Source organism: Cryptomeria japonica, chromosome 11 (genome assembly GCF_030272615.1).
Source record: "Cryptomeria japonica chromosome 11, Sugi_1.0, whole genome shotgun sequence".
NCBI classification, from domain to species: domain Eukaryota; kingdom Viridiplantae; phylum Streptophyta; class Pinopsida; order Cupressales; family Cupressaceae; genus Cryptomeria; species Cryptomeria japonica.
The window spans coordinates 342,502,522-342,520,444 of NC_081415.1; the positions used below are offsets into that span (position 1 = coordinate 342,502,522).

A 17,923-nucleotide genomic window follows, 5' to 3' on the forward strand; every position below is an offset into this window, starting at 1 on the left:
GGGCGATGGACCTGGAGAGCGAACACAAAACATCAAAGAAGAAGAAAAGTAATAAATCCTCATCCGAGGATGATGACTCTTCACAAGAAAGCAGCAGCGACGACGAGGCTGGCAAACGGGTGCAAGTGCTCCAGAAAGACATGGAGTGAATGAGAAAGGAATTCAAAATAATGAGAAGCACTGGTCGGAACAAAGGGGACATATGGTGCACTGAGTGCAAAGAGGAAGGGCACACAAAGGGTACTTGCCAGAAGAAGGCATTCTGCGAGATTTGCCAAGTGATGGGACACTCCACCAGGGAGTGCCCATACAACATGAAAACCCGAAGTGTGCAAATGAACCAGGTGCTGTTCACGGAGCAGGCCACAACATCCGCACCAACGGGTACGGGCCAGCAAACTAATACAATGGCATCATTTGGAGGATACTGGGATAACAGACGGGGCGGCGGGAACTGGATCCAATATGACACCAAGGGCCGGCCAATGATCCAGTGCCGAGCCTGCAATCAATGGGGCCACTTTGCTAGAGAATGCACCTCAGAGGAAACCCCACAAAAATTATGCAAATGGTGTGGGCCTGGAGACCACGATGATGGAACGTGCCCAAAGTCTGGAGTAAACCTGCTCAACGTCGACAGAACGGAGGAACGGGTATTGGTAATCACACGGTCGCAGGCAAAGAAGGCCACATACCCGGACCCTCGCACGGAGAAGCAGCGGGTACTGGAGGCCAAGGCGGAAGTGGCGAAGGAAATGTTGGCACAAAGGAGCACCCAGGAAGCGGTAAGTACTTCTCGCTCTGAGACTGAGGAAAATATCTTACGGCAAATATTGCAGATGGAGGTACCCGTGAGAATTCAAGACCTCCTGGAGACCATGCCGTAATTAAAAACGGCTATCTTAAACTCTGTACCCTCATAGGTGAAAAGGAGGGAGGTCCTAAGCCCCACGGTCGACCCCATGTTGTTGGTAGTCAACAGTGGACGCCAACCGACGGTGGTGGAAATGGGCATACTGGGGACTACCTTGACAGACACTATCGTGGACGGAGGGTCAGGAGTAAATCTGCTCCCAGAAGCGACATGGAAAAAACTGGGAAAGCCTATGTTGTGGCCCCCCATGTTCAACCTACTAGGGGCAGATCAACATGGGATTAAACCCCTTGGTACCCTCATGGGGCAGCAAGTGATGATTGGCACACAGCCATTCGTGCTGGATTTTGTAGTAATTCCCCTGAAGCAGAAGGGGTATGATGCCATCCTCGGGCGTGGGTGGCTCATTGTAGCGAAGGCGAACCATAACTGGAAGCGGAATACTCTCTCCTTGGAAAACGTGGGGAGGAAGTACGTAATCGACCTCCGTACGCAGATGGTGAGTGAGGAGTTGGCATCCTCCTCCGACTCAGAATCTGAGGGAGACCAGTTGGGGAAGGGCGGAGATGGATGCCGCTTGGAGCCTAGTGACAAAGGGGTGTTAGAACTGGAGGCATGCTCAGGGGAGGACGGGGACTCCTTGAATGGTCTATTCCACTAGTAGATGGAAGATTACGAAATGTTCCAAAGCTACAGGCTCGAAGTAGAGGAACCAAAGCAACCAACAGAAGTGTACCTGTCGGAATACAGAGAATATTGGAAGGGAGACGTCCCAAACCCTGGCGACGTAGACAATCCGAAGAATGTCGACAACGATTGGAACCCTGTGTGGAAGGTCGCAGCCTTCAAAATCTTTATTGTTCTTCTTCTTCTTATGTACGGGAAGGAGACCGTGGTCCCTGTAGAATTTGTGGTTCCAGGTCTTCGGATGGCCATGGAAAATAAACTTGCCACCAATAGGTTCAAATTGAAACCCTACCACGAGAAGCGCGCAGGGGACCCGAGAGGCCGGAAGGACACCCGGGAGTCCGGAGGGGGACCCAAGAGGATGGAAGAGGACCCAAGAGGCCGGAAGGGGACCCAAGAGGCCGGGCAGGCGACTCGCCAGGCACAGGACCAAAACGGGACACTCTCGGGCGAGGCAAACCGAGAAGGATGAAGGGCGATCCCAGAGACAGGGGAACCGAGCCGACGACTCTCTAAGACAACTAAATTAGGAGATGAGAAAATAAAAATAAATAAAAAGCCGTACGGTCGTACGACATGCGACCGTACGGTCAAAAAATGTAAAAAAAAAAAATCCAAAAAACCGTACGGTCGTACGACATTGACCGTACGGTCAAAAAAATTTGGAACAGATCACCGTGTGATGGGCCACCGGCGGTGGTAACACCGACGGCGACCATCGTGCGGTGGTAACACCGACGGTGACCACCGTGCGATGGGCCACTGGCGGTGGTAACACCGACGGTGACCACCGTGCGGTGGTAACACCGACGGTGACCACCGTGCGGTGGGCCACTGGCAGTGGTAACACCGTACGGTGGACACCGGTGGTGGTAACCACCGTCGTGCAGTGGCACCTGCAACTACAAAGCCCGCACAGCCTCGCGCAGCGCCGCACAACCCAGAACCGTCCCGCACCATTGAACTGCGTTGGGCGTGCGGAAGGAGGACCGTACGGTGTGCACAGTTGAGCATGTTGTCCGTATGCTGGAGGTGTGTTCATACGGTAAGGAGGGTGTCGACCGCACGGGAAGGTGGCCGCACGATTGGAGGTGTCAGTGTTGTTGTTGACCGTACGGGGAGGTTGTAAAAAAAAAACAAAAAACGACGATGACTTGATTGAAAAATGATTCGATGACATCTAGAGCCTGGACACTGAAAATATCACAGAAATGATGCGCGCCATGGACTTTCGTGGGGTTCTGAAGGTTGTAAATTGGTGTTGGTGGCGGGGGTGCTGCCCCTCGACCCCGCTGGGGGCGTTGCCCCCAGACCCCTAGTTTATTTTTGAGCTACAGAATACCACGGGAAGTGTTGTGGTTGTTTGTACTGTGAGAAAGAAGCCTGTAGCTAAGCATTGGCGGGGAAGCCATAAGCCGTAGAGGGAGACGGATTTGGAGGTTGGGAACAAATAGAGTTTGAGGGAAGGCATTGTAGGTTGTATGACACCAGGGAGTTATTCAATTCAGTTTTTAGCCTTTGGGGAGTGTGATGGAGGATTTGAGGTGTCTCCTAGCATTTGTGCCAGCGGATTGTGGCCACCTCCAGGCATGATTGGTACGCTTTGAGGAACTCGGAGTATGTCTCGGCTGGACGTGAGGTTGCCTTGGTGGATGCACAGAGGGCTCGGGAGGAGCTGACCACCAGGTTGGAGGCAATAGTCGCGTGAGACTTAGTTCAGCGTACCCAGGAGTTGGATGCCGGGAGAGTAGCACGGGTGGTTATCGAGGACAAATTGGGTAGGGAGACAGTATCATTTGAGTAGCAGTTGGTGGAAGCTGAGACTGAAAAACGTGTTTTGCAGACAAGTTTGGGTTAGGCACAGGAGGACTGTGATGGCAAAGGAAGCAATATTGGTGAAATCCGCACTTGAGCATTGGATGGTAGCAGAAAAGGGTTTTCAGGCGAGGACGCAGCAAGTGTATAAGATCCGGGCCCGACTGGCGTCAGTAGTTCCTGCCGTTCATCTCTATTTTGTATTAAGTCGTCGGAGTCGACTTTCTTTCTTGGGGGGGATGATGTTGCCGGGAATAATCATTATGTTATGTTGTTATATTATGTTTATGTTGTCATTGGTAATAATGAGTTACGGCGGTCAGTTAGTTAGCCGACGGGTAGGTAGTTGGAGTTGCGACGGTTGTGTCGCACCCCTTCGGGTATTATATATTGTGTACCTTTTCTTCGAAGTATGATCATGTTAGTCATGTCAGATGTAATGTTATAAGCACTTATTGTACATGGACTGTGGAATTAATACAGAGACTGGTTATTTAATATATTTCCATTATGTTCTGTGCATTTACTTTTTGCATTTAACCATTTACCCGAGAGGGCAAACATTTAAATGCAGAAAGTAAATGCACAGAACATAATGGAAATATATTAAATAACCAGTCTCTGTATTAATTCCACAGTCCATGTACAATAAGTGCTTATAACATTACATCTGACATGACTAACATTATCATACTTCGAAGAAAAGGTACACAATATATAATACCCGAAGGGGTGCGACACAACCGTCGCGACTCCAACTACCTACCCGTCGGCTAACTAACTGACCGCCGTAACTCATTATTACCGACGACAACATAAACATAATATAACAACATAACATAATGATTATTCCCGGCAACAAAGGTTAGACACTCTTCCACATAAGGCAAATGATATTAACAATTTTGACTGGAAAGCAATCCTACAACTAGATGCTTACCTTGTTCAACTAAAATTAGAGACTGGGCAATTCAAGAATACAAGGATTGAATAGGTTTTCCGTTTTTACTTTTAAATATAATAACAGAAATGCTTGGTAAATTAATTGAAGGAATCAGTACAAAGTCTTATTTTCCAGCTTCAAATAGATGTGCAATACAAGCATAATTTAGTCTACTTCAGAATATATGACAAAATTGTTCAATAGTTATTAAAAGTTAGACAGGCTAAATAAATTCTATACATATGGCTTGGCAAATGGTTGCTACAAGATTGAGAACAGCCGACAACTCATGACTGAAATCTCTATATTAGGCTTATATATATGACAATTTGACAGACGAACATGATGAAACAAACACAAAGGATCTTAACATCAAACATTTTGTAGGGGTGCAACAAATTGCATTTCCAACTGACTGTTCTCAGTCCTTGGCTTGAATTTTTTGTTGACAGAAACTTAGTGCATATCAGATGCTGCAATTTCAGTTCACTATGTAAGACCATATTTTAAAGTTCTATAAGGAATGTCATAATTAATAGTTAATACTTTTTGTTGATGCATTGTTTTAAAACATCTGTTATTTTGTAAGATTAGAATCTTTTCTTGACTAGAAATGATCATGTTTGATAGGCATGGAGTTAAAAATGGGGATCCTCCATCTTTGGAAGGGTCAAATGAGACTATTGTATATGTAGGAGTGGATGATTGCTTAGCTGGTGCTATATATATGCGGGACAAAGTAAGAGAAGATGCATGCACTGTTGTTGAGTCTCTTGCTCATATGGGAATTTCTACTCATTTGCTTTCTGGAGATAAGCATACTACTGCAGAATATGTAGCTACATTGGTTGGTATTGACAAGGAGAAGGTCAGTGCTGCCTTTTCAATATCCCATTAACAAATTGTAATGAAACAAATGAAGTATAGCTGTAGATAACAACTATGTATCTTGGTTATATGCATGCTGCATGTATTCTCATGCTTTAGACAAAGAAGCCTTGTTACTCCTATATTTCTCAAAGCAAAATGAGTGAAGTCTTTCTTAAAAAGATGAATTCATGAATTTTGATCACATATTTTACTATTTGAAAACCATGAAAACATGCAATTTGAAGTGTGAATTCATTTTATATTAATCTGTGTACAAAGTTTAAGTGGTTGTAATTTTTTCATTTGAGATTTATATAGGAGAATTTCTGTCCATCGATAGGAAGATACTCTTTATTTCAGTTAATGACTAGTGACAGAATCAACTGTGCCATGCAAAGAGAATGTGACAATGATAAAGAGAAAAGGGATTGGCAATAAGCTATAACAACAACCAATGTCAATGACATCTCTTAGTTTCAAAAAAGTTCTGCAGGAGAAAAATGTTAATAAATTTCCTTATAAAGTTTAAAAAATTTAAATAGAGAGGTTTTAACTGAATTCCTATTTCTGATTGGAAAAAAACCATAAAAAGAAAATTTTGAAGACTCTGAATGTGTTAAAACATCACAGGTTAATCTTTGCATCTGTCACTGCATTATAGTAGTGTTTATAACATATAGCGACTCTACCACACATACTTGAGTTTTGAGCAGTGTAACCTGCTTGATATGAAGGTTGAGCTATTTTAATGTGTTACTTGAATATGGTTACTCCAATGTTTTATAAATGCCCTCAACGCTATATACTGTACTTTATATGGGGTGGGGAGGCAATTGACTGCCCTACTCATATGCTGGGCAGGAATTTATGCTTGTGTAATATTCCATAGTGGAATATATAATAGTTTCAACTTAGCTCAACAATTAACTCTTCTAATCAGAATAAGGTTATGATCAGATATAAAATCAAATACAAATATTGTGAGTACACACCACAAATTTATTATCAATTAACTATGCAAATTTCAAATCTTTGACATGAATTACATGTGCAGTATACATGAATGCAAAAGTTCACAATAATATTGCTAGCATTTGGCCCTGCTGGAGAAGCTCTCAATATAACTACAAATTGCTTTGTATTAATGCTCAGAATTGGTCTTAGACTCAAGTCAAAACAGGCCCATAAAAGAGTGGCCGTAATACAGAATTAAAATGCACAAAAACCATAGAACAGATCCCAATCAGCTAGTGAAACAGCCCTGGAAATTGTCACCAATAAAGCTCTTTTGCATGGTTTAATCGCACAGACAAAACAATATAAAAAAAAGTCGACAAAATGGATGTTATGGTTGGTCCTTTCACAACTGAAAATCATCTGCAAATAATCACACGACTCTATAGAATATAGTTGGCTCTTTGAAAGCAACTAAATTCATATGAGTTTGGCCGTATACTAGCAGCCACAATATCACCAATCCTGCTTAATCAACAAGATGCTAACAAGCTGTTTGGTATATCAATAACACCAAATATAAATTCTATAATATTAGAATTAACTCAGATTTCACTGTGAATCCCAATCGCTCATCAATGGGAAGCTCCAATGCAATCTCTGATTGCGATTGCCCCAAGTTTGAATTAGGGGCATCTGTCCACTAATCCAATGATGGAAATTGCGGGGGTTTTCTACTAATCGAGTGATGGAAATTATAGGTTTTCATCGTTGATGCAATAAATGAACATAATGCCCAATCTATTTGAAGGGAATTTGTTTATTATCAAAATCATGCCTCTTTAGTTCTTCTTGTAGAATTTTGTGTCTCAGATCAGAAATCAGAATTAATAAAATGAATTTCAGATTAAGTTGAAACAAGTAGGCATGAAAACAAAGCAAGTGCACAAGGGACTCAAAACATTTACCCTGGGAAAACCTCTGATGAGGAAAAAAACCCAGCTATAAAGACCCACATGTCTGACTATGTATTTACTTTAAATTGTAACAATACAATGCATAGATAGGGCTTATGTTACAGCACCTTAACAGCAGATAAGAGCAGCACCTATCACCTTCAGTTTTGTGTAGAATTCAAACAGCAATGTTCAGATCTGATACAACAAAGTCTATAGATCTTCTTCTTCACCAGCATACAGGCCTAAAGATGATTCATCAACCATCACCTTGGAAGGAGAGGCTTCAAAACAATTTGCACCCTTCTGGAGATAATTTGCACTTGTTTGAGCAGGTTTGCACCTTTCTTTTGAAGAACAGATCAAATTGAATTGATTTCATTTGTAACCAAAATGTTCTTTATTTATATGAGCTGCTGGGGTTGCAATATGGGGTCGGCCTCATAAACTTTGGCGCCAAAAACCCTTTTATTATTTTGCCGATAATCTTTTTGGGGCCACACGTTATATTTGTTTGCTGTTTGATAAGGTGAGGCGTGTTCTCCCTTTAGGGTGGGTCGGCCTCATAAACTTTGGCGCCAAAAACCCTTTTATTATTTTGCCGATAATCTTTTTGGGGCCACACGTTATATTTGTTTTCTGTTTGATAAGGTGAGGCGTGTTCTCCCTTTAGGGTCGGCCCTAAAGGGACACGCTACCTCTTGTAGCGTGAGGGCCCAACGCTATTTTCTTTCATAGTTACAAAACAACACTCCCTCTTAACTAGGAAGAAAATGAATACATAATCAGAACCTTTAGAGTGCCATCTAGCACATAAGCATAGAATGGATCTAGCACACAAGCGTAGAATTACATCTTCCACCTAGCACACAAGCATAGGATGGTTCTAGCACACAAGCATAGAAAATGTAATACACAAGTGGGTCTTTATACAATTACAACCTTCCATCTAGCACACAAGCGTAGATTGGAACCTTCCATTCTTGCACACAAGCGAAGAATGGACCATTCTTGATCCATAGTGAATTAGTGAGGTTGAGGCTCCCTTTCAACTTGGACTTCATTTTCCACAATACCGAGTCTGTCTCTGAAGTATTCAAACTTCACTTTGGACAAGGGCTTGATAAGAATATCTGCAACCTGTTCATCTGTGCTGATATACTTTAGGTGAATGGCGCCTTTTTGAACCATATCCCGAATGTAGTGATAATGAGTTTCCACATGTTTTGACCTGTCATGAAATACTGGGTTGATAGACATCTTTATGCAACTGTGATTATCACAATGAATGGTAGTAGGACCACTAGGTTGTCCAAACAATCCAACAAGAAGTTTGCGGAGCCATACTGCTTCTCTGGATGCAACAGATGCTGCAATGTACTCAACTTCTGCAGTACTTAATGCTACAAAAGATTGTTTTCTACAGGCCCAAGAGATTACTGCAGATCCCAAGCTAAAGCAGATACCCGAAGTACTTTTCTTGTCTTTGACACTTCCTGCCCAGTCTGAGTCTGAATAGCCTTCCAAGGAGATTGAAGTATTGAGTGAATACTTCAGTCCATAACCAATAGTGCCTCGCAGATATCTCAGTATATGTTTAGCTGCAACAAGGTGAACATGCTTAGGCATGCTTATGAACTGACTGAGAGCACTCACTGCATAACAGATATCCGGTCTAGTATTAACTAGATACATCAAAGATCCGATCAATTGCCTGTACTCAGATGGATCTGCAAAATTAGAGTTAGCTGCAGAGATGCTCAACTTCTTTGAGTTAGATTCCATACGAGTAGACATAGGTTTACAATCCATCATTCTAAATCTTTTCAAAATATCAATAGTGTACTTTCCTTGCCTTAAGATAATTTCATTAGATTTCTGCCATACTTCTAACCCTAGGAAGTAATGCATTAACCCTAAATCCTTCATTTCAAATTCTAAGGCTAATTCTTTCTTACATCTCATAATCGGTTTATCGTCACCAGTGAGAAATAAATCATCCACATATAAAACCAGAATAAGCATATCATTATTGCATATTTTAAAGTAAAGATTAGCATCAACATCATTCTTACAAAACCCTAAGCTTAGTAAGTATTTATCAATTCTTTCATACCAAGCATGAGGAGCCTGTTTGAGTCCATATAAGTCTTTCTTCAATCTGCAAACATGAGTCTCTTCTATGTATTACATAACCTTCTGGTTGCTCAATGTAGACTTCTTCCTCAATAACACCATTTAGAAAGGCTGTCTTAACATCCATTTGATGTAGTTTCCAACCTTTAGTTGCAGCAATAGCTATTATAGATCTAATAGAAGTATATCTAGCAACAGGAGTGAATGTTTCCTCATAATCTATTCCTTCCTTTTGAGAAAAACCACGAGCTACAAATCTAGCTTTATATTTCTCAATACTACCATCAGCATTATGCTTAATTTTAAATAACCATTTAGAGGAAACAACAGACTTACCTTTGGGTCTAGGTACAATGTCCCAAATATCATTCTTGATGATAGACTCATACTCTTCATCCATGGCTAACTTCCAAGCATGGTGATTCATAGCTTCTTCGACATTGTGAGGTTCAGACTCAATGATGTTGCACATTACTGAAATGTAGTTGGCATGATTTTGAGGTCTCTTGCTTTCTCTGAAGGTTCCTCTGGTAGTAGCAAATCTTTCAACATCTTGAATGGTGTTTCTAATCCAAAGTGGCCTCTTCTTGTTGACCACAATATCCTTAGGTATATCTGTAGAATCCATGGGTTCAGCTGGATCATCCTGAACTTCCTGTTTTGGGGGGTCAATAGACTCCTTCTGTATCTCAGGGTTAGTATCAACATTTGATTCTTAATTTTCAGTCACAATATTATCATCATCAGATAATGAACCTTTAGATCTTTTGAATGCAATATCTTCTTCAAAAGTCACATCTCTACTTACCTCAACATACCTTTGACCTGAAATGTAGATTTTGAAGACTTTGGAAGATTCACTGTATCCTACTAAGATACCTTTCTTTCCAGAGGGATCCAACTTGGTTCGCTTTTCCTTAGGCACACGAACATACACAGGCCTCCCGAAAATCCTTAAGTGGTTGATGTCAGGTTTGATTCCTGTAAAGGCTTCTTCGGGAGTTACATTCTTTAGAGCACAATGAGGACATCTATTCTGAATGTAAACTGCTGTTTTGGATGCCTCCGCCCATAGGAAGGGTTGCAAGTCTTGATCATGAATCATAGCTCTTGCAGCTTCAACGATGGACCTGTTCTTTCTTTTAGCAACTCCATTTTGCTGAGGATTGTAGGGAACACATAACTCCCTCTTAATTCCTGTCTCAACACAAAAATCATGAAATCTACCTGAGGTGTACTCACCTCCATTGTCAAACCTTAAACATTTAATTCGCTTTCCAGAAATATTTTCAACCAAGGCTTTGAATTCTTTAAATCTATTTAAGATTTCGTCAGACTCTTTAGATTTAAGAAAGTAAATCCATGCTTTCCTAGAAAAATCATCTATGAGGATAACATAATAAAGGAAACCGCTAGGAGAGGCTACAAACATAGGACCACATAGATCTGGATGGATAAGCTCTAACTTTTCTTTAGCCCTACTATCACTTTTATGAAATGGACTCTTCACATTCTTACCCATTGCACAACCTCTACATGCATCATCATGGGATAAACTGAGTTTAGGCATACCTTTAACCATTTTACCAAGAGTGGGGAGAGCCTGGAAATGCAGATGTCCAAGTCTTCTATGCCACAATTCGCATGATTCAGGAGCCTAATGAATGAGGGCTTGAACTAGGTTAGTTGCAAGCTTATACAAACTATCATATCTATTTCCAATAACACAAGCAGATTTGAAACTAGATTTCTTAGACCAAGTAAGTACTTTGCCTTCAGAAAATGCTACTTGCAAACCCTTATCTTCTAAAGCAAAAATGGAAATAAGATTTCTTTTAATTCCAGGTACAAAAAGAATATCACTGAGCTGTAAGGAAATATTGGAATCTAGTTTTAAAGTAGTACCAGAACCTTTTACGGGGTACTGAGCATCATCACCAATTACCACATGAAGATTGGTGTCTTTTTTTATCAGAACTGAAAGATGTTCACGGTAACCTGAGATGTGTCTGGAGGCTCCACTGTCAATTATCCAAGTGTTACTGTCTGTAGGAACATTGCTTGATAAGACAGAGATAAGAAGATAGTCCTCATTTTGTTCAGAGACTTCGTTTAAATTTGCTTCCCTTTCCTTAGGTTCATTCTGACAGTTTCTAGCATAGTGACCATACTTGTCACATCTAAAACAACGATTATGAGAGGAATCTCTTGACTTCTCTCTTGGATCGTAGGAAGGAGGTCTGAAATCTTTGCTTCTATTATCTTTCTTCCAATTCCCACCTTTCTTGGACTTAAGAACATGATTATCGTCTTTGTGAGAGTTCTTGTGTTTTCCCCTCACTTCAATGCGGGATTCCTCTTCAATGCAATCGGCTTGAAGATGCTCATAGTTGGGTCGTTTAGCTCTCCCGCCAATGCTATGAATGAAGGGATCACATTCATCAGGTAGACCATTTAATGCAATTAGAACAAGATCTTTGTCTGGAACTTCACAATCAAGAGTACTTAGTTTATCCTTCAGTTCATTGATCTTCATAAAGTAGGCCATGATTGAGTCCTCTTCTTTCATTTTGATATGAAGTAGCTGCTGCCTTAGAGCAAGGGCTCTGCTGAGATTGTTGACTTCAAACATTCCTTCCAAGTGTTTGATTATTTCCCTGGCTGAAGCAAACTTCGATATGACAATAACAAGATGATTTTTGACGGATTCAATAATGATCTTCCTAGCTTTGGCTGAATCCTTCTTGAACTGTTTTAGTTCCTCTGCATCTTTAGGAGGGGACAAGTTTTCTTCTTCAACAAATTTGAGAAGCTCATTCTCCTCAAGTATGAGTTGAATGCGAACTTTCTAGGCAGCAAAATCAAGGGCTCCATCAAGTCTGTCTTCACCCTTCAAACCTAACATTTTAATCTGAAAACAAACATCAACTAGATACAACAAAAATGACCTTACCGAAATCTGATGTTAGTATAACCTGGCTCTGATACCATGTAGAATTTTGTGTCTCAGACCAGAAATCAGAATTAATAAAATGAATTTCAGATTAAGTTGAAACAAGTAGGCATGAAAACAAAGCAAGTGCACAAGAGACTCAAAACATTTACCCTGGGAAAACCTCTGATGAGGAAAAAACCCCAGCTATAAAGACCCACAGGTCTGACTATGTATTCACTTTAAATTGTAACAATACAATGCATAGATAGGGCTTTTGTTACAGCACCTTAACAGCAGATAAGAGCAGCACCTATCACCTTCAGTTTTGTGTAGAATTCAAACAGCAATGTTCAGATCTGATACAACAAAGTCTATAGATCTTCTTCTTCACCAGCATACAGGCCTAAAGATGATTCATCAACCATCACCTTGGAAGGAGAGGCTTCAAAACAATTTGCACCCTTCTGGAGATAATTTGCACTTGTTTGAGCAGGTTTGCACCTTTCTTTTGAAGAACAGATCAAATTGAATTGATTTCATTTGTAACCAAAATGTTCTTTATTTATATGAGTTGCTGGGGTTGCAATATGGGGTCGGCCTCATAAACTTTGGAGTGGTAAAGAGATGGTTTGATCGACAAGCAAGAGTCAAGGCATTCCGAATTTCAGATCTCGTCCTGTATTGGGACAAAGCACATGAGAAACGAGGGGAACATGATAAGTTTGATAAGCTTTGGAAAGGCCCTTATCAAATTTCAGGGATATTGGGAGAAAACGCATTTAGGTTGCAGACTTTAACTGGAGAAGACATCCCGTTGCCTGTCAATGGGAGGTATCTCAAACATTATTTCCAGTCCTGAAATGCCCAGGCCTTCCCTTGTACATAGTTAGTTTAGTTTGCTTTCGTTGTTTTCCGTTTGTTTGCTTTCTTTTTTGTTTTGGTTTTCCTTTTTGTTTTGTTTTCTTAGTTTAGGTGTTTTGTTTTAGGTTAGTCGTTTTGTCCTGAGGGGTATCCATTTGACATTGGGTGATTTTGTCATGTAACGCTCTGATTTCCCACTAAGTTGTTGGTTGCATTTGGAAAATCATGAGGTCTTTTGGAAATACAAAGGGAGTTTCTTTTAATAAAGTCTTGAGTCAGGACGTATTTGCATTGAAGTAGATTAGCTTATTGAACTCACGTATTTTTGTCCTCCAGTTATTATATTTTCACACACTTATAATCTCCGAGTCATTATGGTTTCCAGGCGAAGCTATGATCAGTGAAAAATCTAAAGTCTAACTTCAGCGCCACCGCAATCCTCAAACCCTAGTGAGTTTCACTACTCACAAGCCAAAAGAATTGACGGAACTGAAAAGCAGTATCAAAAGAAAAAAATGAGAAAAAAAGAGAAACGATGAAAAAGAAAATCAAGAGGAAAAAGATGAGCTAAAAGAAATATCAAATTGGCTAAAGGGAATTTACGAATAACTCCATCGGGGCTATAGACGCCTGGCTGGCAATGGAGCAATATTCGTGAGCTTGCGGCGATAACCTCGTCGGGACTATGGACGTCTGACTGGCAGCGAGGCTCTATCCAGGATGCTTTTGGAGTCGAGACGAACTACGTAGCTTATCACAAGGGAACCTGAAGATCATGATTGTCTTGTTGAGGGGAATTAACGCATTTGCACACACATGGGTAACTGCGGACTTGATACTTTGTCTCAATATGATGGTCTCTTCTTGTAAGTGTTTTCTCAACTCCTGGTTTTGTTGAGGGAGATTTTCTGAGTTTTCTTCTAGAAAGATTGATTCCCAAATGTTTTTCAACATTTCTCAGTGGTGTCGCCAGATGTTGTGACCATTTCACACATCGTCCCATTTGAAATGGGGACCCCCTCTTTTTGCTCTTTTTTCGCTCGCTTTTCGCTTCGCTTTTAGGGTTTTGTTAGTCAGTCAATTGTCTGGATTTAGGGTCAAGCCTTAGGGTTTTAATTGCCGTCTTTTCAGGCCAGAATCCAGTCAGTTTTGAGAGCTTTTGAGCTTCTTTTGTAGAATGCAAATTTTGAATGCAATGATTTCGCCAAAACGGTCTATTTTCAATTGGAATTTTGAGTGCAGAGCTTAAATTTGTCTAAGTGTTGAAGGTGAAATGTGAATTTTGTCCAATTGACTAATTTTGACCAAATTTTGACTTTTTTGATTTTTGATCCCAGGCATGGGGAATGATTTGTTTTCGCCTTGTGAAGTGATTAAACTTGTGAAATCATGTTATTTTGACCTGTAAGAGCAAAATCGCTCCTGTCCCTCAGTGAAGGACCGGAGCTACAAATCAAATATTGCTTTGTCCTTGCAAGATTTTAATGACTTGACAATTTGAAGAGGTCCAAGGAGATATGTTTTACCAAATGAATATAACTTGAGGCGCCGTTGTGAAGAAGAATGACCCAAAATGCTAAGTTTGCTCCTGTCCCTCAGTCAGGGACCAGGGCGAAATTCTTTGTAGCTCCCGTCCCTCTCCAAGGGACCAGAGCGAAGTTCTTCACAAGACAAAATTCAGGCAAAGATCAAGTCAAGTTTATGTTTGAAGGCAAGGAAGGAGGTGAAATGAACTCATTGAAGATAAATTGAAGATTACCAAATGCCAACAAAGGACCAAAATGCTTAAGTTCGCTCCTGTCCCTCAAGAAGGGACCAGAGCGATTTTTGTTATAGATGATTTTCTTGCCAAGTTACAACCGATCTCAAGGCATGAATGAATGAAAGGAAGTATGACGAGACAATTGAAGATAGTTTTTGAAGGAGATGAAGTGAAATGAAGCCCACAAGGCCAGGATCGCTCCTGTTCCTCTCCAAGGGACCAGGGCGATATGATGATTATATTGCTATTCTTCCAATTTCAAGCCACTCCAAAATGAAGAACAAGGAGGCAAGGACATCTTAAGGTATCTCCATCAAACACAAAGCATCAAGGGTCGTCAACATTGAAAGATTTGTACAAAATACCCTAGTTTGCTCCTGTCCCTCAGGAAGGGACCAGAGCAAAATTTGCATAAAGGCATAGATTTCGAAAGTTAAACAAGCATCAAGTGACCAAGAAGGATCAAGGGACTACGTTTTACCCAAGGAAGACGATTGCAAGTTGGAGAACGCAAGCATGAACCCAAAAACTTGAAGTTCGCTCCTGTCCCTCAGGAAGGGACCAGAGCGATATTGAATATATTGACCAATTCATGCAAAAATCAAGTTAAGTTAATGTTTTGCAAGGACATGCAGGGTTCAAGGCGTCTTTTGAAGGTCATATACCAAAGTGTTGCACGTTAAAATGCTACCAATTTGTGCAAAAGGCCTATATCGCTCCTGTCCTTTGGACAAGGACCAAAGCGATTTTTATTAAAATACCCATGTTCCCTCAAAACCAAGACAAGACAAGGATAGGCAACGTCAAAGATGCTATTTGGAACGTGATGAACAAAGAACCAAGATCAAAAGTTTGCAAATTTGACCAAGGACACAAGGATCGCTCCTGTCCCTCTCCAAGGGACCAGAGCGATGTTTATTATATTGGCCTAATCTCTCAAAAATCACGTAAGGTCAAGGTTTTGCAAGGTCGTATGAGGTCCAAGGCATGATTAGAAGGTGATATACAAAGACTTCAAACGTTAAAAGATCCTCAAATTGAACACAGAAGCTATATCGCTCCTGTCCCTCTCCAAGGGACCAGGGCGATTTGCTTGGGATTCTTCATTTTCCTTCAAGTTCATGCCAAGTCAGGGTTTTTCGGGATCACACAAGGTATAAGGTGTCTTTTGAAGATGATATGCAAAAGTGTTGCACGTTAAAGTGTTACCAATTTGTGCAAGGAACTCATATCGCTCCTGTCCTTTGGACAAGGACCAAGGCGATTTCATTAAAACACTCATGATCCTTTAAATGCATGTCAAGGCAAGTGCACGTGAGATCAAGGACGTCCTTCAAGAGGCAATGAACGAAGAATCAAGGTTGAAAGATCACACATTTTGGCTAGAGCTTCCAGATCGCTCCTGTCCCTCTCCAAGGGACAAGGGCGATAATCTTTCTAAAGTCTAAATGCCTTGTAAAAATCAAGTGGAACAAGCATGGAATGAACAAACAATGTTATTATTCGCCCTACAATGAAGATTAGAGATTAAAGATGCCAGGTCAAGGAGAAATTATGAGGATCGCTCCTGTCCCTCTCCAAGGGACCAGGGCGATATTTGCCAAGACACATGTTATCCTTTAAAGATCACGTCAAAATAAAGTTGCACAAGGTTTGAAACGTCTTCTAAAAGGTGATGAAGGAGGAGTTGATATCAAAAATGGAGAATTTCAAGTGAAAACATCAAGATCGCTCCTGTCCCTCTCCAAGGGACCAGGGCGATGTCACCTTAAAAGAGCACTAGTTCATACAAGCAAGACATTCAAGTTCAAAGGACCTAGCGAACATGCCAAATTCAACGTAAGGATGGAGACCTGGGACGTAAAAATTGCAAGAATCAAAACCAAATTGATGAATCGCTCCTGTCCCCCAGTCAGGGACCAGGGCGATGAGGTACGTATTTTTCATCTTCATAATTTTGGCGCTCAAACAAATGTTTTTTGAATTTATTTTAAATGGTAAATCGATAATTTTTGAAATTCAATAAATTAGCATTTAAATGTTGCGCTTAACATTTATTAATTATTTTGCCTTTAAAAAATCGAATTTGATAATTTAAAAACAAAGGCATTTAATTAATTATTAATTAATTAATAAAAAAATCAAAAAGAGCGCTAAGATATGGAGGTCGGCCTTTATTACTTATTAAAAAATCGTTTAAAAATTGCTTTATTTCACCCAAGTCGGCCTTGGGGTGAATAAGAGGTAAGCGCTATAAAGGGGAGGTGAAAATCATTATTTTCACATTATCATTTTCATCTCATATGCGATCAAAGGAAGTGCGAATTGATATCCAATGTGGAGCGAATTTCATTCCAAGCAAGGTGGTGCGAACTTGAGGTTTCCATTTGTGCGAACTTGTCAAATCCATTGGAGATCACGTCAAAAAAAACTTGAAGGGTGGCGAACTTGATAAGAGGAATGTTGCTTTGAAGATCACATCGAGGACATATCAAAAGGTGGCGAAATTGATATTTTAAAAGGAAGATTGCATTGAAGACTATCTATACGTCAATTTTGCCTAGGCGATTTTATTCATTTTGCATTCTAGAGTTAGCTCTCGATTTGAGGTATGGCGATATTGGTTTTATTGTTTTAATTTTAGATCGTCATAGCTTAAATTTTGAATTTTGAATTCCTAGCTCAATCGTTTTATTTTAGGAAATGATAACTCAAAGACTTATCATGAAGTTTCCTAAAATTTACTCTCTAATCTATGTTATTTATTGCAAAATCTAGCTTCTCATTATGAAATGTTGTGTAGGTATGGCGACCCCGAAGGCGGGAGCATCCACCAGTCGTTCAGCTCTCATGAAAGAAGATCAGAAGACCGAAGAAGTGGAGACTAAGATCGTGTCGAAGTGGAGCAACATTGGAGATACAAACTTGGGTAACTTCAGCACAAAGAAGTTTCGAGAGGTCCCTTACATTGGCAAGCCATCACCTGTCGCCCGGAGAATAATCGAGAGTGGCATCATTAAGGCGGCCGGCTTTCCTCCAGCTATTCAGTGCCACGAGTTGATGATCGAGTGTGCTCGTCACTATGATCCACAGTCCAGAACGATCGTGTCCAAAGAGGGAAACACTTTGG

The 17,923-nt window shown here is 40.7% G+C and overlaps 1 protein-coding gene across 2 annotated transcripts in view; it reads left to right on the forward strand.

The window, feature by feature from the left end:
• Positions 1–17,923, forward strand: part of LOC131074819 (copper-transporting ATPase PAA1, chloroplastic) — a 257,652-nt gene that overhangs the window by 205,770 nt on the left and 33,959 nt on the right. For both annotated transcript variants that reach the window (XM_058011520.2, XM_058011529.1), the window contains exon 14: positions 4,950–5,187. In XM_058011520.2, the coding sequence (XP_057867503.2) occupies positions 4,950–5,187 (238 nt within the window). The remainder of the gene's footprint in view (positions 1–4,949; positions 5,188–17,923) is intronic.